General features: G+C 43.1%; 1 protein-coding gene across 1 annotated transcript; it reads right to left on the bottom strand.

Moving 5' to 3' along the window:
* Positions 1–438: 438 nt before the first annotated feature.
* On the bottom strand, positions 439–21,280 carry eno2 (enolase 2). Its single transcript, XM_031294779.2, has 13 exons — positions 21,166–21,280; positions 13,127–13,212; positions 12,584–12,679; positions 11,275–11,333; positions 9,871–9,940; positions 8,581–8,714; positions 7,261–7,352; positions 6,911–7,041; positions 5,483–5,680; positions 4,624–4,825; positions 2,332–2,440; positions 2,168–2,226; positions 439–651 (listed from the first exon to the last, which is right to left on the bottom strand). The coding sequence occupies exons 2-13, from the start codon at positions 13,209–13,211 to the stop codon at positions 582–584; spliced, it is 1,305 nt and encodes a 434-aa protein (XP_031150639.1). The 5' UTR covers position 13,212; positions 21,166–21,280; the 3' UTR covers positions 439–581.
* Between the last annotated feature and the right edge of the window lie 3,887 nt (positions 21,281–25,167).

Consider the following 25,167-nt stretch of genomic DNA (forward strand, 5'->3'; position numbering starts at 1 on the left):
TCAGTCCCTGAAACCGCTGTTTCTGCGAGTGCATCTTTCTCTTTTGGTGCTGAAAGTTTTCAGTTGCGTGCGTCAGTCTACATTATTCTATTATATCTCTACTTATGTATCGCTCTGTTTTTACAACAATGACCTTTATTTCTGCAGGTCTGTCCTCTGGCTGTACATGAACTATTCCTTTAAAACTACAGTAACAGTGCATGTCTGGCTTATAAATTTGATGTTTTTATGATATTCCCCTGCATTTGCATTTGAGTGAGCGTGTGTTGCATATGTACTAAGTGTGTGTTTGTGTGTGTGTGTGTGTGTGTGTGTGTGTGTGTGTGCGCGCGCATGCGCGTGCGTGTGCGTGTGTGTGTGTGTGTGTGTGTGTGTGTGTGTGTGTGCATACAGCATCATCTCTATAAGTCCAGTGCATAATTTATTTTATTTTTAATATTTTGCTTGGCTCTTTTGCTCGTGTGTTTTTTCATGAATCTTTCATTTTGCATGGCTTGTTTCATGTTTGTCGTGTCTGTCAGTGTGTGTGTGTGTGTGTGTGTGTGTGTGTGTGTGTGTGTGTGTGTGTGTGTGTGTCAGGTTCACAGGGCACTGGGGTTCCTGAAGTTATGGCCTGCAAAGCGCGCCTGGTCACCCAACTCCTCCTCAATCCTGCAGAGAAGAAAAGAGAAAAGGATAGAGTGGAGGAGAGAAATTATTTTTTAAGCCGTGAAAGGAAAATATGTCTGTCTGTAACAGAGAAGAGTTCATCATCCTCAGAAAATCAAGATTTTTGTCACTAACAAGAAACAAAGACTTGTGTGCCTCTTTTGCTTTGACTTTAGGATTTCTCTTGCAAGTCAACAAGCAATTTGTTTCATTTTAGCAGAATTCTGAAAGAAAAAAGCAGAATTGAGTCCCCTTTAATATTTATTTATTGCAAGTAATATTAAACAACATTATTATTGCATATTTTCCTCATATTATGCAGCTCTAATGGAAATACAATACTAAATCGCTGGATTACTTCTTTAACAAATTAAAAGAGCATGTCTCCATAGCTGCAACTGTATGACAAGCGTGTGTGTGTGTGTGTGTGTGTGTGTGTGTGTGTGTGTGTGTGTGTGTGTGTGTGTGTGTGTGTGTGATTGGTGAGTGTTTAGCAGTGTACATATAAGAGTGTGTGTATTTGTGTGTGTGCGTGCGTGCGTGCGTGCGTGCGTGATTGGTGAGTGTTTAGCAGTGTACATATAAGAGAGAGTGTGTGTGTGTGTGTGTGTGTGCGTGCGTGCGTGCGTGCGTGCGTGCATGCGTGCGTGCGTGTGTGCGTGCGTGCGTGTGTGTGTGTGTTTGTGCGTGTGTGCGTGCGTGTGTGTGTGTGTGTGTGTGTGTGTGTGTGTGCGCCTGCTTCACTGCACTGATTAGCATTTATCGCTGGTTAATGCTTCTGTAAGTCTTTCCACCCTCCACCTCTCCTGTGTCTCCTCAGCAGTCCGATGGGATTACAACACTGAGCCGATCCCACTTCCTCCTCCTCCTCCTCCTCCTCCACCTCCTCCTCATCCTCCCACTCCTCCTCCTGCTGCTGCTGCTGACTGGCTCGGAAACATGGGGTGACACCGACGCTGCTGTCGCCTGTCACGTCAATTAGCTCTGCGATGCTAAGCGCTGAGACAAAGTTGGAACCTGAGGAGTCGTGTTATACAGTAGCAGGGCCGCTGCCAGATTTGGAGCCAAACGAACATACAGAGAACTAAATTTTTCAATTACGCAGCGATTGTACCTTTAAAAGAAATGCTGCTAATATGCAGATTTTAAGTTTCCGGTTTTTTGGGGGGGGGTTTTGTCCACGGGTTTGACAAGTTTTGATGATCCTGTAAAGACAAACTTTGCAACCTGGACTAGAGTTCATATAAAGTCTTCTGAAAAAATGTAAAGATACAGTAAGATAAGAAATGATCACTAGTTGGTTATTGAAATTTGTCAAAAACAGTAAAACAAGTCATGAACAGTGTTTAGAGAGAGAGAAACAGAATTCGGTATGAGTCCATTTTCTCACAGAATGTCCGCAATAAATTATTAGAAATTAAAATCTGTCAAATTTTTAATTAAATAGAAATAAAGCAATAAAGTTAGTGTGTTACAGGATGTGTGCGTGTGTGTGTGTGTGTGTGTGTGTGTCACTGACCTCATGAGCTGGTTGTACTTGGCCAGCCTCTCAGATCTGCAGGGAGCGCCAGTCTTAATCTGCAACACAGAGACAGCAAAGATTATAATCCAAAAGAAAATATTGTGCATGCATGCATGCATGAGTGCGTGCGTGCGTGCGTGCGTGCGTGCGTGCGTGTGTACCTGTCCAGTGCAGAGTCCCACCACCAGGTCAGCAATGAAGGTGTCCTCTGTCTCTCCTGAGCGATGGCTGACCATCACGCCCCAACCATTCGCCTGAGCCAGTTTACACCTAAGAGACGGACAGAAAGAGGAAGAAAGTTTACACACACACGGAACAACTATGACCTCCTGATGTTTGCAGTGTAAAGACCAGCGACACAATAAACATCTAAAAGCACTTTTAATTTATTCCGCACAGTCTCCGGCAAGCTTCTCAGATGAGTAGCTGAAATGTTGTAAATAGTTAGGTTTAGGTGAAAGTGCATGTGTTTATGAAGTAGGGTTAGGGGGTTAGGGTTAGGGGGTTAGGGTTAGGGTTAGGACATATGGGTTAGGTTGGGGTTAAAATGCAGTGCCCAGGATAGGCGCTATGAGCGGCACGGGCACAAGGTGATCGCTGATGTGGGAACACACTTTAAAGGGGTTAGGCTTAACGAGTTAGGGTTAACCTGTGTCCATCCTGTCATGCAATGGGCAATGGGGCCCAAAAAGACGTTTCCCCACCTACATGGCAAAAGATGACATAAATCAGTGGATATAATTTTTTTTAGCGGCACAACTGCCGCAAAAAGATTCTTTTCACTTGATCCATTCGGTCCGATAACATTTGGAAAGTCTAGATGAGTCTTACGATTGAATCATTTAATCCCCATTCAAGTTAGTGGAGCGCTAAACCAGAAGTAGCCGGCTCCCGCCGGAGGTCTCTAATGTGACTGCTCCATGGGCTGTACAGTGCAGAAGCAGTGCTGATCATCCAGGTAATTTTATACACGGTAGTTGAACTTTTTTGGCTCCATGCGGCACTGAGCAACCCTCACAGAAATGAGCACAGCTCCGCCTTGAGCGCTGTATCATGTTCTTATAATATATCCATGGATAACAAGTTGTGTGGGAGAAAACGCTGTTATTCATAATGCCTAAAGACTTTTCTCCGTTTTTGATTCTCCGTTCACCGTGGAGGCATGCGACAAAAACACTGTTTTCAAATTTTTTTTTTTTTTTTTTTTTTTTTAATGAACAACCCTCGCTCGGTTCCCCCCTCATCCTGCTGAGGTATTAGAACAATATATCACATGAATGACGCAGGAAGCTTTTTATGTGACGGGCACAATACATCACCTTTACTGTCATCAGCACCCTTTTCTATTATTTCACCCTCCTGATGTAATCCGGCTCCACTGTCATGACTGATAGCTTCATAACCCTGAGTGACGTTTGGTTCAGTCTGAGATGTACGCAGACTGGAGTACGCACTCTCTGCACAAAGATATCAGCAGTACAGTCAAACGCGATAGCTGCATCACTACATTTGACGGACAGCTAATCTTCATAGTAAAAACCTCCTGTCACTTCCTGTCCTACGTTTATCTCCTGTAAAGGCCAGTTTTCCGCTCCACGTCTCTGGCACAAGGTCATCATGGCTGACAGGTAATGTGTGATGTGACAGACACATGCAGCTGTGTGTATGTGTATGTGTGTGTGTGTGTGTGTGTGTGTGTGTGTGTGTGTGTGTGTGTGTGTGTGTGTGTGTGTGTGTGTGTGTGTGTGTGTGTGTGTGTGTGTGTTTCCACATGTGTGACTGATAGCAGAGCAGCTGGGGCTCTACGTCTCTCTCCCTATAGGCCTCTCTGTCGTTTCAGCCGAGATGGATGACCTTTTGTGGTCAGTTCACTGGCCTGCCCGAGGCAGCCATATTACTTTTTTCCCTTGCTGAAGGAAGCAGTGTGTGTAGCGCGGGACCAACGCTGTGTTCGCAACGTTTTGGTCTGTCATCGATGGGTCGTGTTTGTAGATCAGTTTGAGTTTCATCATTTCAATAATGTGTTTGACCTGTTTGTAAATGTACATGGAAATGTAAATCAGATGCGTTTCCATCAACTGCTTTGGAGCAAATCAATTTGGTTACAGCGTAGTTTACTCAGAAGTATGGCTGCCCCCCCCCTTATTCAATTAGTTGATTAATCGGCCGTTTTGGTCTTAGTCAACTAAGACTATTTTTTTATGGTTCTTTCATGCTATGTGACTTATTTCTAAGAAACTTATGAGCACATTTCTGGTAAACTCAAGACTTAAAGTGGTGCTTTTGCATGATTCTGTGTCGATTCCCACAACAAGGATTTTTGTGAAGCAATGCTAAATCTTTTCCAACGCCTTGGTTTTACCTGCTCAGACATCTAAGACTTAATAGTCAGTCGCCCACTCTGAAATCATCGTTGTGCATTTAACATTAACATTGAAGCAAAGCAGACATACGCCTGTATGGCCTCAGTGACGGAGCCAATCTGGTTGACTTTGAGCAGCAGGCAGTTGCAGGCTCGCTCCTCCGCAGCTTTCTCTATCCTCTTAGGGTTGGTCACCGTCAGGTCGTCCCCCACCACCTGGATCCCCACCTGGGCCGTAAGACGGGACCAGGCTTCCCAGTCGTCCTGGTCAAACGGGTCTTCGATGGACACCACTGGGAAGGAGAGATGACAAGTGAATAAAACAGGGATGCACCGAATCCAGGATTCGGCTTCGGATTTGGCCTAATATTGGGCTTTTTGACAGGGTTAGAATTGTTTTCCACCAAACCGAACCCTACACTTGCACTACGCGTGCTACGCTGGTCAACGTAATGACGCCGCCGTTGATTACGGGAAGGTGTTTACGTCGCTGGACCGTTCAATGCAGTAGGCTGTGAGAAAATGAAAATGGAACTCGTGAGCAGAAAAAGTGATGTTTGGCAGTACTTTCAGTCAAAAGAAGGCGATTCAAATCTAGCTACATGTTCAATTTACAATGCCGATTTGTCTCGTGGTGGCAAGAACCCTAAACAATACACAACATCGCCGCTGTTAAAACATTTGCGTATGAAATGTCCGAAAGAATACGAGTTGTGCACTGCAAATACACTGCTGTGGACGTTGTTTACTTCATTAATGTGTTTACTGTGTTAATGGACTGAGGATGGGAGTAGGATTTGGTATTTGGTTTCGGATTCGGATTCGGCAGAATCTTAACCAGTGGATTCGGTATTCGGCCGAACCCCAAAAATTTGGATTCGGTGGATCCCTAGAATAAAATATATTTTGTCTCTGCCGGAAGATCAACAAACACAACAACTATAATCCACCTGGGTAGTTGTTGACGAAGCTCTGGTAGATGTCAGCCAGCTCCTCTCCGGAGATGTGTCTCTCTGAATCGGGTGGGGATTTGAAGTCCAGGTCGTATTTCCCCTCGCGGTAAAACTCGGAGGCGGCCACGTCCATCCCGACCACCACCTTGTCCGTGAAGCCGGCCTTCTCTATGGCTGTCTGCAGCAGATCCAGAGCTAAGGTGATAGGAGAGAGGACGAAGTAGAGATGGAGACATATGGAAATGTGAGGCAAAAAGTAGAAAATGGAAAGAATGATGAACGCCTTTTCTGTTTTTGCCTTTGTCAGGCTGCAAACCAGAGGTCCCTTTCCCTCTAAGCAACGCATTCAGAGACCGATATGCAGACACTACTAAGGGCTGAAAAGCTGATTCAACCTCCTCTACATGTTTATTGCTTTTAACCCTTGTGTTGTCTTCCCATCGACCATGCAACTTTTTGTTTTGGTCGTCTTTTTCAACACTTTTGCCGCTTTAACCCCGAGGTCTTTGTCACTTTTTTTAAAAAATTGTCACTTTTCCCGCTGTCTTTGTCGATTTTTTTCTGCGCCTTTTGACATTTTAGTTTTTTCTTCCCACGTTTATTGAATCTTTTTCTGACATTTTTGACATTCAACATTTTTTCAACGTTCTTTTATGATTTTTTTTCTCCAAATGCTATTAAATTGAATAAAACACCAAAATTCAATGAAAGTAGTGAACTGATCATTTATTTTACTTGTGAAGAGCAGTGTAGGGAACCATCCATGTTACTTTTTTTTTTTTTTTTATTTGGTTGAGAGAAACCCAAATTTCTGATTTGAAAATGGGTCAAATTTTACCCGAGGACAACAGGAGGGTTAAAAAAAAAAACAAAAAAAAAAAACAATATTTTTACTTTAAGGTGACAATGCATGATTTTATTATTGAACACCAATCAAAGCTATGGCAGTAAAGGAGAGTATTTTTATTGTCTTAAAATGTTTGCAATGACTGATTTCAGATTTCATAATGCAAACCAATAGGGTTTTATTTCACACTTAAGTAAGTAAGTAAAATGTATTTATATAGCGCTTTTCACGGATACAAATCACAAAGTGCTTTACATAAAGCATACAGTGTGATACATATTAAAACACAGTGCACAACTAAAATCACAAAGTAATACATCAAAAATATTTATATTTTATATAAAGTGCGGAGAGGTCAACCAAACGCCTGCTAAGCAAAGTAAACATTTTGTTTTAGTTCAGCAATAAACATCAAAAACTCAAAGCTTCTTTTCCAGAGCCATGCACTCCTTTTTTCCACATACTACGAGCATGTTCAATGAAGGAAGTGAAGAAGACAAGGCAGGTTGAGGTTAAATAGGTTCAACCAAATTGGAAATTAAACGTCATCACACAACTCAGATCATCATCTTCCTCACCCTCACTGTTCTCCAGGATGTTGGGAGCAAATCCTCCCTCGTCCCCCACATTGGTGGCATCCTGGCCGTATTTCTCCTGGATCACCCCCTTCAGCGTGTGGTACAGCTCCGATCCTATCCTCAACGCCTCCCTGAGAGACAGACGGAGGGAGGGAGGGAAGAAGGAAGGAAGAGGTCGTCAGAGTGTAGAGGCCAACGTCAGCAGGAGAGAAAGAAATGATGAGGAGCATTAGGAGAAGAGACAGGAACGACTAAAACTCTTCGATATTAAATGAATAGAAACAAATGGCCAAATATAAATCCTTCATGTTATAGTTTTAAAAAAAATAGTTTTGGAGATGAATTCTTACTTGAAAGACTCGGCTCCAACAGGAAGAACCATGAACTCCTGCATGGCCAGTTTGTTACCTGCATGGGAACCTCCATTTATCACATTAAAGGCCTGAAGAGAGGAAGATAGGAAACAAGAGGAGAGGAGAGGTAGGGAGAGGAAATGAGAGAAAACGAGAAACCACGAGAGGAAACGAGAGGAAACAAGAGAAAACGAGAAGCAACGAGAGGAAACATAAGAGGAAACATGAGGAAACAAGAAGTACCGAGAAGAAACAAGAGGAGAGGAAAAAAGAGGAAACGACAAACAACAAGAGGAAACCAGAGGAAACAAGAGGAATTGAGAAGCAACAAGAAGAAACAAGAGGAGAGGAAACAAGAGGAAATGACAAACGAGAGGAAACCAGAGGAAACAAGAGGAAACAAGAGGAAACAAGAAGCAACGAGAGGAAACATAAGAGGAAACATAAGAGGAAACAAGAGGAAATAAAACAAGAGGAAACGACAAACAATGAGAGGAAACATAAGTAGAAGAAACGAGAGGAAACGAGAGAAGACGAGGAAACGAGAGGAAACATAAGAGGAAACAAGAGGAAACGAGAAGAAACGAGGAAACGAGAGGAAACGAGAGAAGACAAGAGGAAACGAGAGGAAACATAAGAGGAAACAAGAGGAAACATAAAAGGAAACAAGAGGAAACGAGAAGAAACGAGGAAACGAGAGGAAATGAGAGAAGACAAGAGAAGAGGAAACAAGAAACATAAGAAGAGGACACGAGAGGAAACGAGGAAACATAAGAGGAAACAAGAGGAGAGGAAACGAGGAAACGTGAAGCAACAATAGGAAACCAGAAGAAACACAAGGAAAACGAGAGGAGAGGACAGTCGAAGAAAGGAGACAAGGAAAAGAAATGAGGAGAGAAAAGAAGAGTTAAATAATAATTTTAGCAGCCTAAGAGGCCTGCGTGTGTAAATAGTAAATGTGGGGTTCATCAAAAGTCTAAAACTATTTTTCCAAATCATGTTACAGTGCAAACACATGAGTGTAATATATGAATATGAATAAATTACATTTGAAAGCTATCCGAATGTAAAAAAAGGTTGTATTTTTACGTTTACACATCCTTTGTAAGTTTTATAACTTCATAAACATGCCTCTGATAGTCTTATGGTGTTGCTATAGCAGGAAATGTATTGCTTTTGTTGGAAAAAAACAATAAAGTAGCTTATGAAATCATTTAGTAGCACAGGAAATCGCCCAAATTCAGGGTGCACATTTTTTTTTCAAAGTGCTTTGGGTAGATGTGGTGGTAGATGTTGTGCGGTGAGTTTGGGTCTTACAGGAACTGGCAGCACCAACTCTGTGTTTCCTGCCAGGTCGGCTATGTGGCGGTACAGGGGGACGTCTTTCTCCGCCGCACCGGCCTTACAGATGGCTAGAGACACTCCCAGGATGGCGTTGGCCCCAAACTGAGCTGTTTGACGGGACAGAAAACCAGAAATTCATCACATTATTTTATATATATATATATATATATATATATATATATATATATATATATATATATATATATATACATTCTCAGATAATAAAGTCATAAATATAGCTCACCACAATGTCTCTTTAAAGTCCGGATGCTTATGATAATATGGGGATTCTGTAGCCTGGCTGTCACCAGACCCTTCTCAGTTGTAACTGAGAGTGGGTCTGGGGAAGGTTCATTCACAGCCCATTTCCAAAGAGGCGTCACCAACGGACGCCGCTCAAATGCCTCTGGGCGCAATTGGATAGTCCTTCAACCAATCAGACCAAGGATCCGGGTGACGTAGCAGCGACAGCGGCATCAACAGGTTGCTGCGCTTAGGTAGCCGCCATGTTGAATGTAAACAAAAAGCTGCTTGCCGTCGCTGCGCTATCGTCATCGTGTAAAGCCCGCCCGCAACGGTTGTGATTGGTGCCTCGATTTGGTAAAAATTGGAAATGGGCTTGAATGGGCTCTTGGCCAGACTGACTTGCAGTGCAAATCTCAAATTTGCCGGAAGTTCGTCAGGGTTTTCCCAGGCTAGGGGTTCTGGGCATAAATCATGAGGATTTATTGCTAAATGTGATTGCAAAATATAATTCGATAAGGTCATCCACTGCAGGAATAATACACTGTGAACGGCGGCATGAAACAATGTGGTTTCTTGAGAAAAAGTTGCAGTCTTTCTTATACGTTTGTCTGTGTAAACCTACATAGATATAATTGTATCTATTTCAACATGGACAGAAAGTCCAAATGTCACAAAGTATTGTGAAATCTTTTCACAACACATTCAGCTCCAGTTTAGTCTGACAGGTTCTCTGCGCTGCCTGAAATGATTAGTTGGCATGATTGTAGATTACAAATAAATGAACAGTGAATTTATTTATTAAGGATGTGAGTTTTGAATCTGTCGTGCCAACAGCAATCTATTTGCTCCGTCTTGTTTCCCGTCTGTCTCGTTGCCTCTCGTTGCCACTTTGTGACAAACGTGCCTTTGGTATAAACATTTTTTTTTCAAAATGCGTGTGACTCAACGAGGAGATTTCCAGCTGGCTGTCGGACTCCAATGATGTGCTGTTAGTCCTGACGACTCGTTTCGACTCACATTTGTTTTCTGTGCCGTCCATTTCGATCATCGTGTTGTCCAACTGCTCCTGCTCCACCACGCTGATGCCCTGCAGAGACACACACAGACACAGAAACGCACCGAGATAATATGTAACACTTAAAGCTTCAGGCCTGTTCCCTGATTTTTCAGCAAAAAAAAATAAAATGAATAAATAAACAGGCTCAGTCTAAAGGAGCCTCAGACTAGCCTTCATTTTTTCTTGATTCACATAATTCCTAAATATCCATTGTGGTTTTTACTTGTTATTGTTTTGACAGATCTTTACATTTTAGTTTTATATCCCGTTTTTGACTGGATAAAAAAGTACTTTATGAACAAAGTTCTTAGCGTCATTATCATCATTATGGCAATGCCACACACACACACACACACACACACACACACACACACACACACACACACACACACACACTAGTACAACAGGACCCATCCGTCTCTCTCAAGTCAGGAGCTCCAAGCAATTTTTTTCCCGCCTGACTGATCACTTACATTTATTTCCAGGCAAAAAACATCTTCTACTGATGGAAATTACCCATACTGCACTGCTGCAGATATCTGAATCATACTATTACACTCACACACACTCGTACAACTCCTTACGCAGAACACCTCGTTCACTGTTCCTCTCACTCACTCACTCACACTTTTTTCTCACACAGACACATCGTCATCTTTCATTCACAGTATCTCTCTCTACACACACACACACACACACACACACACACACACACACACACTTCTCTCCTCCGTTAGATAGCTGAGAGCTGTCTGCGCATCCAGATGTGATATTGATCTGGACATTGATCGACTGAACCTACGCTTGGTGTCACCTGCTGTGCAAGGTTGTTTCGCTCACATTTAAGGTCGAAACTGGACATTTTCAGCCTTACTAACCAAAGCCCTGAAATCAGTTGGATCGGACATTAAACGGCCTTCACCGTGCCAGCTCCCGAGTACAAAGTCTGTGTAGTGTCCAAATGAGAATGTGTGAATAGAGCAGCTCATTGTCCGTAGAGTTGCACCCGTTCTACCTCAACCAAATGAGTATTTCCAGTAGCTGCTGTCCTGTGCAACATGTGAAAGGGCAATTCCGTCTTTGTATAAGTGATTCAATCTGGCCTTAGACTGTGGAGGCACATGAACATAACATCTCAGATGTAGGTAGAAATACTGCTAACACTGACTAGAATCACAAACTGTAGCTACAACCTAAAAAAACAAGCAACTTCCCAAAAGTTATTCTTTTAACCAGAACAACTCTGTACCCAGTTCCCTAGTTGAGCGACAGGCCTGCTGAGAACTCACAAAGGATCCCCGACGTTGTATCTTTAAATATGGTTATTAATAATGATATAGTGTACGAATGTTTTGGTGACTTACAGAGGCTATAAGGGCGGGACCCAGAGTATCGTTGATGTGCCCGACTGCCTTCAAGACACCTAGAAGAGAGGACAAAGTAAGTCAGAAACAGGGAAATTTTAATTCTGCATCAACTAGATGAGAAAAAAAGGGTGTGGGTGGCCAGGTTGGATCAGTAGTAGAGCAGGCGCACATATACTGAGAGGTTTATGCCTCGCTGCAGAGGTCCAGGGTTCGAGTCCGACCTGTGACAATTTCCTCTATGTCTTCCTCTAGTTTTGGTGTCCAAACCTAACCAAACTGCGACCGTTTCACAACGTTAACGATGTGTTTAAAACCACGACCGTTACGTTCTCTGGTTTAGATTTGAGCACGGAAAACGCTCCTGTGGTGTGTGTATTAGCAACCTGTTCTCACTCCGAGTGGCTGTCAGCATCTGAAGCGATGGAAAAAGCGCCCTTCAGCGTGTTTGTGTAACGTACCGGGGAGAGCAGCAGCTACACGGGGTTTAGCAAGTAGTATGTAAGGATGAAATTCCGCGTATGGAGGTTGGTTGGGGTGGCGGATGGGTCAAACACTGGACTTAGAAGACTGGAGTTCATGTCCCGCGTGTTTCCTAAAGTCGCTTTCTTCTTTAACCGTCCCGTTATTCCCGCGTGTCACGGACCTTTTCCTTAACATAACTGCGTCAAAAGGGACGCCAATCGTCCCGACCAAGCGCATTTAGTTAAAGCGCGCTATATGATGCTAAAGGAGACTTTTAGCGTCAATAACAACGACAAAGGCACCTGACCAAGCGTCCGTATTTTACGAGATGGGAGTGAGAATGTGTTGGTATTAGAGGGTAGAAATAAACAACCTATACCGTCATGTGGTTTGGAGAACTTGTTGTTTTTTAATCTCATGTTTTGGTTTTTCAGCTGCGCCTTGTGGCTCTCACCGAACCTCTAATAATAAATCTCACTAAGTCATTTTCAACAAGCCATGTTAAAAGAATAGTTTGACCCTTATTCGCTTTCTTGCCAAAACTTAAATAAGATTGATACCATTATCCATGTCTGCATGCTAAATATAAAGCTTAAGACCAAAAGCAGTGTAAAACAGCTATCCCAGCTCTGTCCATTGTCCCAAATTTGTCAACTATTGCTTTAAACCGACTGTATTCTAACAGAGAAACAAAGGCAATAGCTAGCAGAAGGCTAACTCAGGGATGTGTTTGAATGTTTAGGAATCGTTCTGCCCTCCTGTGGTCAAAAATATGACAATGCAGCGTTTAACGTTATGAGGAATGTAAATATGAATGCAAACACAGGCAATCTGTCCCCCGTACCTTTGCCCTTGTAGCGGCTCTTGTCTCCATCTCGGAGCTCCAGAGCCTCGTAGATTCCCGTGGATGCTCCGCTGGGCACCGCAGCCCTGAACAGACCTGAAAGTCAGACAGAAAATTAAGGTTTTAAATGCAAGGGATTATTAAACCTCAGTGGGCAGAACATTGATATTGAGACAGTAACCCTTTAACACCAACACTCTCTTTCGTCACAGCAAAATGCTCATCTTTTGTGGACTACATTTAACCGTAATGTCCGCCAAAATCGAGCAGCAGCTTGCGGTACTCTGTAAGTTATCTTGTATAAAATGTAACTTGCTTTGTTTTCCTCTCAGTGGGGTCATGAAAGCATGCTTATACTAGACTCTAAGCCCCAATCGTCCCTTAACTGAGAAATGATTGATCTGGACAGAAACAATCCACGATTACAGCCGAGATGCTGTTGCACTGCTGAGTCTTTCTGAGTTTCTGGCAAATTTCTGACGTGATGAATCTGAGCATTGTGTTATTTCTTTTTATGTGTTATTTCAGGCTCTGGGCTCAGACCTTTCTCTGTGCGAAGGTCCACTTCCACAGTGGGGTTTCCCCGGGAGTCCAAGATCTCCCTGGCAACGATGCTGACGATCGACATCCTGAGAGACACACAGAGGGGAAAAGAGGCAACGTCATGACTGCTGTAACTAGGTTTATGTATTGTGCATCCTGTTGGAAAATAGGGTTACATTTTACTATATTACATTATATTAGTTAGGGCACCTTTAGATTGAACTGAAGAAGAGGGGAGAAAGAATAACGGAGACAGAGAGCGAGATCTCATAGGTAAAAAGATCTATTTTAACATTAAACACACACATGCATGCACACACGCAAATACACACACACACACACACACACACACACACACACACAGAACAACCTGTCAGGGGAGACGAGAAACAACATCACTGCAGATTCGCTGTGAAAATCAAAGCTCACCACAGAGGACTGGGTTGTCCCACGCACATACATGCAAACACACACACACACACACACACACACACACACACACACACACACACACACGCACACACACACACACACACACACACACACTGCAGTTACTTTGCTGTTTCTGGAAGCAGGTTGCAGATAAATTATTTAGCAACAGAGTAAATTATGCATCTGCTTTCATCCAGACTGGAAACCATTGGTGTAGATTTGGCGAGGCTGCTTTATTATATATGTGTTAAAGGGTCATATTTACCTTTATCTCTTCTTCTCTTTTTGTTATAACACCTATCTGGCTACAGTTTATTTTTGACTGGGAGGAGCTCCGAACTCCAGAATGTATATACGCACATAAGTTCATAGCAACCTCCTCCTTCATTTTTTCTTCTGTAGTCCCTTCTTTAAATGCCTTTCACCCCTTCTCCTCTCCCCTTTTTGTACAATGTGGGAAAGGTGGGTGTTGTTTCTTTTGGCTCATTTGTTATCCTGATCCATTCCATTATGAGTAGTATTTTTCCAAAATGTTATGTCCGTCCCAAACTGTTAGTATAATGATTTCAACGAACTAGCGCTTAAAACTTCAAGTAGGATTGGTTCCTCAGGTATGTGACGTAGTGTTTGTGTAGGGATAGGCGGAAACAGTCCCAGGATAAATAAATAATTTACTGTCAAACAAGGAAAAACTGAAAGCGATCTCCACAAAAACTGAAGACGAGTACTAATCACGAAAAGTAAAAACTAAAGATCTAAGTTTTTATCAAAAAAACACAACCCTAAACTCTAAAACGTTAGGACACATGTCAAACTCAAGGCCCGCGGGCCAAATCCGGCCCCTCGCAGATTTTGATCCAGCCCGCATATCAGTTTAGGTTCACATTACATTTTGGCAAGCCTAGTTGTGCGCCAAACTAAAGAGACGGGAAACCGTTTTTCTTGATTTGCTAAATTCTATGATGGCTAAGGAACTTTTGTAAGGCTTTATGTCGACAACAATGCAACAAAAGTTGACAAAAGCAACAAAAATGTAAGTAAAAGCCACAAAAGTGTCGACAAAAACGTCGGAGAAAGCTCCAAAAAAGAAACAAAAATGATATTTTACTTTTTCAATGAAAATAAAAGCATGGCAATAAACTATACATGTCTGGCCCTTGATGTGATTCTCATTTTCCAGTGTGGCCCTTCAGTGAAAGTGAGTTGAACACTCGTCGATGCGTTAGGAGCATCGTCCTTATTGTCATTTCACTCTCATCCATGCTCATCTCCTCTGTGGGTGTTTCCCCTCTTCGTTGATATTCGTGGCACGCAGCACTGCAACGATACAGTATGTCAAAAAAGGCCTTTTATGCCGCCCTCATCTCCGTACTGTAGGAATACTTTATCGATCTGTAAGGAGCTAAATCTGGCTCGCTGCTGGCTTTGCCGAAACCACTTTAACGAGGCTGTCCTTGCAAATACACTGACACTGAGTAGAGGGTGTGTCGACTCCTGAAGACACATCTTTTTCTCATTCTTTCTCTTTAGTGTGCATTCATCAATGTAAAACTATACTGTGTTGCCAACAGACAGACAGATAATGGGCCGTTTGAACTCATATCTTTGGGGAAGTTTCAATTTTAGAGGGTACAACGATTTACAGCTTCCTCAAAGCAGACATTTTAAATGATCAGAGAGAAGCGCAGGTATAAATTAGGGCTGCTCGATTATGGAAAAAAAGTATAATCACGATTATTTCGGGCAATATTGAAATCACGATAATTCAGCACTTCTGGAAAGATGTTGCAATATTGAACTTAAAAAACAGTGGGAAAAGTTATATAAATCAACAGTAAAAAAATGGCGCCGTAGCAGCTACGCGTTCCTGGGAGAGGCTTACCCTCTTGTAAACCGCAGGCAGAATGTTTACTCTGCCCTAGAGCTGGGCAATATATCGATATTATATTGATATCGTGATATGAGACTAGATATCGTCTTAGATTTTGGATATCGTAATATTGTAATATGGCATTAGTGTTGTCTTTTCCTGGTTTTAAAGGCTGCATTACAGTAGAGTGATGTACTTTTCTAAACTTACCAGACTGTTCTATTATTTGCCTTTACCCACTTAGTCATTATATCCACATTACTGATGATTATTTATCACAAATCTCATTGTGTAAATATTTTGTGAAAGCATCAATAGTCAACACTACCATATCGTTGCGGTATTGATATCAAGGTATTTGGTCAAAAATATCGTGATATTTGATTTTCTCCATATCGCCCAGCCCTACTCTGCCCCATTGCTGGTAGTTGCCATGGTAACATTAGTAGCTTAGTCTCGAACGAAGACGTCATGACCGACAAGACCCAATCAGGCGGCGAAACGTTAGCGTCACTGTCGGTGTTGCCAAAGGTCTCCGTTTGTGGCCTTTGAGACTGCAACTCGACCTCTGAGATTCTTAACTGCTGTTTTTTCTTTTCCTTTCTGTCTCCTGGATGTTTGTGTCCAATGCGACACAGTACAACATGAATTAAAACAGCTTTCAGACCATCCGAAACTACTGAAGTGACTTTTCTTTTTCTCCAATAAGTATCTTTTAATGGCTCTCTTTCTTTGCATAATCGTTCTGTTGTCGGCATTATTCCCCCCTGGTGCTTATCTGACTCACGGCCTGAATGCAAACACATCCTGTTTATGTCTTAAGACATTAAAAGCTACACATTTTCTTTCTTTCTTCTCCTCCTCGGGGACAAAAATTCTTTGTGCGTGTTGTTTTTTGTTTTTTTTTACCTGACAGCAAAATCACATCACTCCTCTTGTCTTTTTATTCTTCCCTCTGACTCCTTTGCTCAGCACTTCTCTATCGTACGTGATCCTTCTGAGTGACTCAGGAAATATATTTCCATCCACTTTCCCCTCACTGTCGTTCGATTACAACGTCGACGACCTACCAATTTATGCTTATTCAGGCCTTACACTCATTGTTAAGTCGCAGGGGATAAAAGCGTCAGCAAAATGTGTAAAATGAATAAATGGTGCTCAGCATGAGAAAGAGCAGATAAAGTGTCTGACTCGCCGCCAGCTTACAGAAACTTCCACACATACAGAGTCAAGGGGATTGATGTGTGGGCGGTTTTCTCTATTCATTTCATGGGCTTTTTTCTCTCTCTCTCTCTCTCTATCTCTCTCTCTCTCTCTCACACTCTCTCTCTTTTTGTTTGTTTTGAAGCCCCACCCAAGAGTACTGCAGTTTTTTAGGTTCCTCCTGAGGGTGAAGCAGCAGGATACAGGACACCTGCCAACAGTTTTACATCATTTTTATTTCTTCTTCCTGATAAATCCGCAAAGCATAGGCTACATTTAATATTCCTACACCAATGAAAGTTTAGTCAACGTGCGTGTATGTAAATAACACCCGGAACCTAAATCTAAACTAAATCTATGACTCTGTTTACACTTTTTAAAATGCGTTTTGGTGATCTGAACATAGCTGGACAGCCAGCCGAGACACATCGCCCTTCACTGGTATCATTCAGCATCTTCGGCTCACCACTTGTGTGCAGATTTCGTTACTGCCTACGTGAACTGGCGCACAGTTATTACGTCCACACTCTCGCCAATCATAGCCGCTGTGTCGACACGGCTTGGGCAAAACGCAACCCTTCGTTCAAACTCAAAATTGGCAAATTATGGAGCGTTGGTGCGCCGTCACAAAAACATCCACGACGTCCTGCATTTGATGATGTATTATTCGGTCACGTCCTTGTCTGATTGGTTTGAGTTATCGGATTGTTTGCACTTGTATTTGGCGCTGTCGAAAACGTACACACGTTCCACCAAAACAAGTTCCTTCCTGAGGCTATTTTGCAGTTCGACGCCGAGCAACGCCCAAGACGATTGTGATTGGTTTTAAGAAATGCCAATGAACCAGAGCATGTTTTTCTCCCATCCCGGAATGCTGTGTGGACTAGCTAGACCCTCCTCCACAGCGCTGTGGGGGAAGGTCTGGCAATGCGGGACTAATACGCATGAGACGCAGTGTGCAAGGTTTCTGTGAGTGACCAGTTTTTAGAATGACAGATACGAAGAAACATGCACACATTTGAGACTCTGTGTGCAAGGCTCTTAATCTTAATTTATTTCTACATGAATGTCAGTCATGTCTGCGTGACACCAGCCAGGTGTTTCTCAATATTTGCTCACATCTCATATCCATAAACATATGTTCCTCCTGTCGCCACATCAATGAGTTTATCTCATAACTGTTACGTCCATCCCTGTCTTCCTCCATCTCTGTCTGTGCCGTCTTGGGCCGTGAGTTACGTAAGCTCTACAGCAGCAGAGAGAGAGGGAGGACACCCATGAACGCACCACACCTACCATAGACTGCAGTGCTCAGCAGAAAATATACCAGCACTGAAAGAAATAACACGTGAGTGGGCGAGCCACGGAGAGAGTGAGTGAGGGAGTGAGAGAGAGAGGGATGAAGGCACGCAAGGAAGGAGGACATGTATATTATCATTACATCTACAGTATCTCTGTATGGTGGGATGGAGAAGAAGAAAAAAGAGGCTCGGAGGACGCAGGGAAAGGGAGAAAGGAAGGCGGAGGGAGAGACGCAAATGCAGATAGATGTAGAAAGGCAAAGGCAAAGAAAAGAGGGATGGGACAAAAGAAGAAAAAGAGAGATAAATAAAGCCCGAAAATAAACAAAATGGATAGAAATGCTGGATCTCTGATCTCCTGATTCAATTCAGTTTGATTTTTGAAGATTGGAGGGGCATATCAGTTTACCTATTATTATTATTATTATATAGGAGAATATTTTCTGCGGCTCTGAGTGGAGCTTTCTAAAATCTCAAAAAAAAAAAAACCAGACGATCATCAGGGTGGTCGCTGCGTGGAGACTTTACAGCAGAAAGCGCTGCAGTGTTTTAAAGGTTTTAAAGATGTGGTCATTTACTTGGCGAAAAAAGGGCTAAGAAAAGATGCAGAGAGTTGCATTATGGGAAGTGTAGGACCCTGTGTGTGGAGCTTGACCAAGAGACATCTCACTGCTTCCCCAATCGGTTGTCTTGCAAATCCGCCAACTTTCTGACACTGCTAACTCAGATAAATCCATATTGCGGATATGAAAACGCTTCTCCTAACGCTTTGTCCTAGGAACTTACATTTCTCACACAGTTGTTTTCTTTGGGATAGTAAATTGCCAACATTTCAAACCATGGGTTGCATTGCAAAACACAATTCAGTAGGAAATTGCTCACGCATAAATAACTATTGGAATTATAGACCAAAAAAGGTGAGGGCAAGTATTTTGTCCCCAGTGTAAATTTCCATTTCTTTTTTTTCTTTCACATCCTCAATGTTCCGCTGGATCATTTAACGATATAAGTGTATTCGACTTTGTTTCTTTTGTCAGTTTAGCATTACTAATGACTCTAAATACTGCAATGCCCATGAGCCTCAGCCACATTTCTGTAGGTTAAGAAAAGGTTTGAGACGCATTTGTGCACAAAACGTGGCACCATAGTTGCTGAATTCATCCAAAATTGGCCCCAAAAGTAACCATTTTAGATCTAGTTAACTCCATTCAACACCATCTGCTGAGGAAGAAGTATGCTACAAAAAAGCCAGTAACTGGATCTTGTGCTACGACTCTTTAAACATGAAGCACTGTATGTATTGTCAGGAATTTGGCAAAGCACTGACGATTCAACCTGCAGAGTTTTTACATTCATCCAAAAGTGCTCAAACTGTCAGCCACCTTACATTTTTGTATGAAGAAGATGAATGTGACGTTTACTTCCAGAAGCCAGGGCGTCTGAAATAACTCATCCCAACTCTCTAAAGATCTATAAATAAATATCTATAAAAATACATATAAAGTAGTGATTAAATTGGAAAATCAGTCCAAGTAAAATATATGTGGTGAGAAAGGAAGAGACGTCGAAAATGGATAGGGGATGGAACGAGAAGAGAAACAAATGAAGGTATGAAAGAGTAAAAACAAAAAACAAAAAGACAGAAATGAGTAGTGAGTTGTGAAAGATGGATTTAAATAGAAAGATATGCAAAGAGACAGAGACATAGGAACAGAGAGGTGTAGAAGGAGAGAGAGAGAGGGAGGACGAAATGGAGAGTCAAAACGAGGCAGGGCAAGAGAGATAAAGAGAGGAGGAGGAGGAGGAGGAGGAGGAGGAGGAGGAGGAGGAGGAGGGGAGAGAGAGATAAATAATTAAATGACCCTGTTTGGCTGGAGAAGAGAGGAAAAATGGGGGATGAAGAGAAGGAGGAAGAGGATGATGAAGAGGAAGAAGGGGAACAGAAGGCAGATCATCACACGTATGGCACAAATACAAACACACACACACAAACACACACACACATACAGAGGAAGTGGAGCAGTCTCACACATACGTAATGCTAATAATGTTTCCATATTTACACACACATATATTCAACTCGCAATTATCACAAGTACTCTGACACACACTCACACACACACAGACACACACACACACACACACACACACACATACTTCACATCCACCCCACACCACACACACACACACACACACACACACACACACACACTTCACATCCACCCACGGACTGCCAAAGACGCAGATATCAAACAAACAAAACACACATACACACACATTTCTGTGCCTTCCATGTTAGCTAGATCTCACTTACACTTGATATGAAGGAGCCGACCATTATTGACTGCAAGATCACACACACACACACACACACACACACACACACACATACAATGTTCCTGCTGCCAAAACACACACACACACACACACACTTGATATACCGGCGACTACACCATAATTGACTGCATGAGCATGTCACATAATATTCCTCTAGCCAAAACACACACACACGCACACACACACATACGTGAACAAACACACATAAATACACACAAACACACACTTGACAGCCATTTTCCAAGAAATCCAAGAGAAGATACATACACATATATAGGCTACACGTAATATTTCTGCAGCCAAAACACACATAAACAAACGTGAAGCAAAATCACACACACACACACACACACACACACACACACACAGTCCTGTGCCTGCCATATTAAAAGACATCAACCATCTAACACACGCACACACTCTTGACTGCAGGATCCACTCGTACACACATATAATGTTCCTGCTGCCAAAACACACACACACACACACACACACATATCTCTTCCTTTCTCCTTTCACACACACACACACACACACACACACACACACACACACACACACACACACACACACACACACACATATACGGTAGCCTACATGCACACACACATATCCTTTCCTGTCACACACACACACATGACAGCCAATTTCTGAGAAATGAGAGGAAATGCATGAAGCAAAATCACACACACACACACACACACATATTTAGTAAAACCTACAACTGAAGCATTTCTATCTCACACCAAACACCCAGGTAGCATCATTCTGCACCCTCTCTGCGCTGAGCAGAAATATGAGATCAAAGAAATAAATAAATAAAAAACAACGGGATGGTAAAACACAAAAACGTCTTGAGTGGATGAAAAAAGGAAGAGAGGATTTCCTTCCTTTACCTGCCGCCTGTGTGTGTGTTCTGCCCTTCTTCACGGCAACCGAGAAAATACTGGAGAGGCAGAGCGAGAGAGAGAGAGAGAAAGAGAGAGAGAGAGAGAGAGAGAGAGAGAGAGAGAGAGGGAGGGAGGGAGGGAGGGAGAGGGAAACAGGAGGGGAGGAGGGGGGTGAGATGGGTGACAGAGGGGGGAGGGGAGATGACTCAGAGGGGAGATGGAGAGAGGAAGAGGAGGAGAAGAGGAGGGTTAATTAAAAAGGAGGAGATGGACGGAGGGGTGGGATGAAGGGATAAGGACGGGGTGCAGAGGCTCGTCGCCCGACAGAGGTGGTAAAAATAGATGAAGGGAGGACCGGTTCTCTCTCTTTTCCTCTGTGTCTCCCTGTCTTTTCCTCTCTGTGGTGCTGCAGTGGGGTTCAGTCGCTGTATATACAGTTACATAATCCATCCTTCTCCACCACACTCAGACATGATGATGGTGTGTGTGTGTGTGTGTGTGTGTGTGTGTGTGTGTGTGTGTGTGTGTGTGTGCGAGACAGCATTCAAACACACCCACACTAAAAACAATGCAGCATCAGATATGCCTTTGAATGCAGGAAAAGGTGCGGTGCTATAACGCCGCCGAATGATCGATTTATTTGGAATTGCCAGGCTTCTTGGTTAGTCCAACTCAATGTAGCCATGAGCAAGGCACTTAACCCCCAGTTCAGTGGTTTCCAAAGTGGGGACCATCCGGAGACCCCCAGGGGGTCCTTGAGGGGGTTCCAGGAGGTCCCCAGCAAAAAGGGGAATCATTTATTTTCACTATAATTCCATCCATGAGTAACATAATCAGCACATTCTCAAGAACGGGTTCGTATGATATCTTGCGAAAATATATGAACACCAATTTGTGTCCTACAAAATTAGGCGACCGCCAGCTACGGAGCTCTGTGAGCTGTTGTTAGTTGAGTTTAGCCGACAATAGGTTACTTGTAGCCGGCTCCAGAGCTGTCGGTCGCATCAGCGGCCGTTGGTAGTTGGAATTTAGCAGACAAAAACTTATGCACAACAATTTCTATGACATCCTAAGAAATTAGGCGACCAGGGGGTTTGAGATCTCCACTTTTGAGCAAAATTTAAATTTTGGTCATCAAGCACTTCATTTTCTGCATTCTGGTGAATCTTTCTGCCACAATTTGTGCCTTTTCTGCATCAGGTTATGGTGCAAATGTCTTTATTTATGTAAAGGAAATTATAATAGGTTTTGGGGGGGGTGGGTTGCACTGCCCAATTTTGATTATTGAGGGGTTGTAACCCCAACACCCCTGTAAATTACTCCTATGACCAAAACGGCTAGTTACGTTTAGGAAAATCTTTTGTTTTCCGGATTGAAAGCCCTGTGTTTTATGACCCATCCATCTACCCCGACCTCGTCCCTACAGGGTCCACAGCGTTCTTACACAGCAGCAGTCAATGTGGTGCATACAGCAATAAATATGCTGAATACCTACGAATTACTGTGCTTTACTTTTCGTAGCTACAGTATTATGTACAAATGGTTCATGAGAACACACTCATTTCGGCCGGATATCCGTTGCCTTGGCCTTTCTTTGTGTTGGCATTTTAATTCAATGCCATGCAATGTCAATTTCTGAGGACTATGGTTAACTGCTCCTCAGATCTCTGCAGAGTAAATCCAGACAGCTAGCTAGTCTATCTGTCAAATCTGAGTTTTCTGTTGCACGACCAAAACAACCTTTGAACGTACACATGTCCCTCCAAAAATAGTTCCTTTCCGAGGCTTTTGCAGAGGTGTCGTTGCTAAGCGCCGCCCAAGACGACTGTGATTGGTTTAAAGAAATGCCTATTAACCATATCACGTTTTTCTCCCATCCCGGTGTTACACCGAAATCTGTGATCCATCGAGATCGGTGTCCCCCTACCTCAACCTGAACCAAACCCTTGTCCCTAATCTTAACCACGGAGGGGGGCGCTACGCTTTTAACAGGAGGGACACAGATCACGACGGGTCACAGATTTCGGTGCAACACCGGAATGCTGTGTGGACTCGCCAGATCCTCCTCCACAGCACCGTGAAGGAAGGTCTGGCAATGCGAGACTACTTGTGGACTTACTTAAAACTGTGGGTTAACTGTTTATAGGAACTACATTTAAAAGGCATCAGGAACCGGTATTACATTTACAGAAACCAGTATTTTCTGTGGCCACCTCTCATTGGTTTACAGTAGCTGTATTACTGTAACATAAGCAATACTATGTTGTATGTGAATTATACCTTATGGCGTTTTTTCATTACATGGCACCTGCTCGACTCTACTCTACTCGACTCGGCCGCGGTGCCCCGTCCTCCTTTTTCCACTGCAGATTTAGTACCGCCTCATGCCTGAGGCGAGCGTGGCTGGTCATCATAGCGACGCCGCAGGAAACTGCCGTGACCTAACGCGACACACACACAGAACGTCGAAGGTGTGTTGTTTTTGACTCTCGGCATGTAGCTGTTGCCGCAGCCAGAAGACAAATTTAGTTTCAAAAGAAGCTGGAGGCAGCAAAAAAAAAACACAGCTGGCTAAACTATTTAAAAATGGCGGGTTTGTTCAGGACACCCCCGTCTGTCGCTAGCAGTGACAACGCAGTGATTAGTGACGATTCTCTCCGACCAATCAGTAGTCTGCAGGTTTTCACGTCACCTTTTTGGTATCGCCTCAGCTCACTTGGAACCTCGACGGAGGTGATACTAAAAAAAAGTACCTGTTAGCAGGTACCAGGGACTTTTTTTCATAATGGAAAACCTAAAAAGGCGAGTAGAGTCGAGGCAGGTCGAGCAGGTACTATGTAATGGAAAAACGCCATTACACAACTTTGAGTGTCACAAAAGTACTGCAATGATTTTTTTTATGGATGGTAAAATGCTCCAGTAAAAACACCACACAAACTGTACAACACATATTACTAAAACATTGTTGTGCCTACGTAAAGATTCCTGCACTTTCATCCTGCAGCTACAGTGTTTCAGACGTGTTGTGTGCAATGGTGACTGTTTTTTTTACTTCCTCTGTTCACTGCAAAATGATGTGCCGTGTCCTTCCTGGTCTAAAAACAGACCAATGTAGTTGTTAATGCCGACTAGAGGGTGACACTGATACACATTGACAGGGCAACAGGGTAAAGCCAGTTTGTGTTTGGTGTGTGTGTGTGTGTGTGTGTGTGTGTGTGTGTGTGTGTGTGTGTGTGAGTGAGACCGTGTGAGGCCGTGTGAGATAATCTATAATTAAATTCCTGAGTTTAATGGGATTATGTTTGGGAGACAAGCAGCACAACGTCCTTGACATCTATCCCCCCGGTAAACCACGGCCGAGCGACGCACGTACACACACACACACACAGACACACACACACACACACACATGTGTATAGAAAGAGAGAAAGATGAAGAGGAGGTGAGAGAGAAGAGCCAAACCAGGTTGCGGCAACAAAGAGGAAAAGAAGGAGAAAAAAAAGAGCAATGAGGAGAGATCAAAGTGCAATGAAATGCTTTTGAAGTGAGAGAAAGCGAGAAGCTTTCCGAAAGGGAAAGGGTAATGGAGAAGTGCCTTGCATTGTAATTATCTCATATTCTGCTGTGTTATCACTGAAGGTCGACTGGCCTTTTGCTCAGCGAGTTCCCCTCCACCTACAACACACCACGGCCAATCAGGACGGCCAAAACAAACACCAATTAAAGACATCATATACAGAAAGTCTTTATCTTCATTATTTTTGTTCCTGCCTTCCACATTTTTCCATTGATTTCTTGTTGATTACTTGTTGATTACTCGCGCATTGCCAGACCTATCTCCACAGCGTTGTGGAGTAAGGTCTGGCCACACCACAGATGCATTCTGGGATAGAAGAAAATAAGCGCTCTAGGTTGTTTGCATTTCTTTAAACCAATCACAACCGTCTTGGGCGGCGCTAAGCTCTGGACGCAACGACAGTGGCTCTGCTAAATAGTCTCGGGAAGGAA

Source organism: Sander lucioperca, chromosome 16 (genome assembly GCF_008315115.2).
Source record: "Sander lucioperca isolate FBNREF2018 chromosome 16, SLUC_FBN_1.2, whole genome shotgun sequence".
Lineage (NCBI taxonomy): Eukaryota > Metazoa > Chordata > Actinopteri > Perciformes > Percidae > Sander > Sander lucioperca.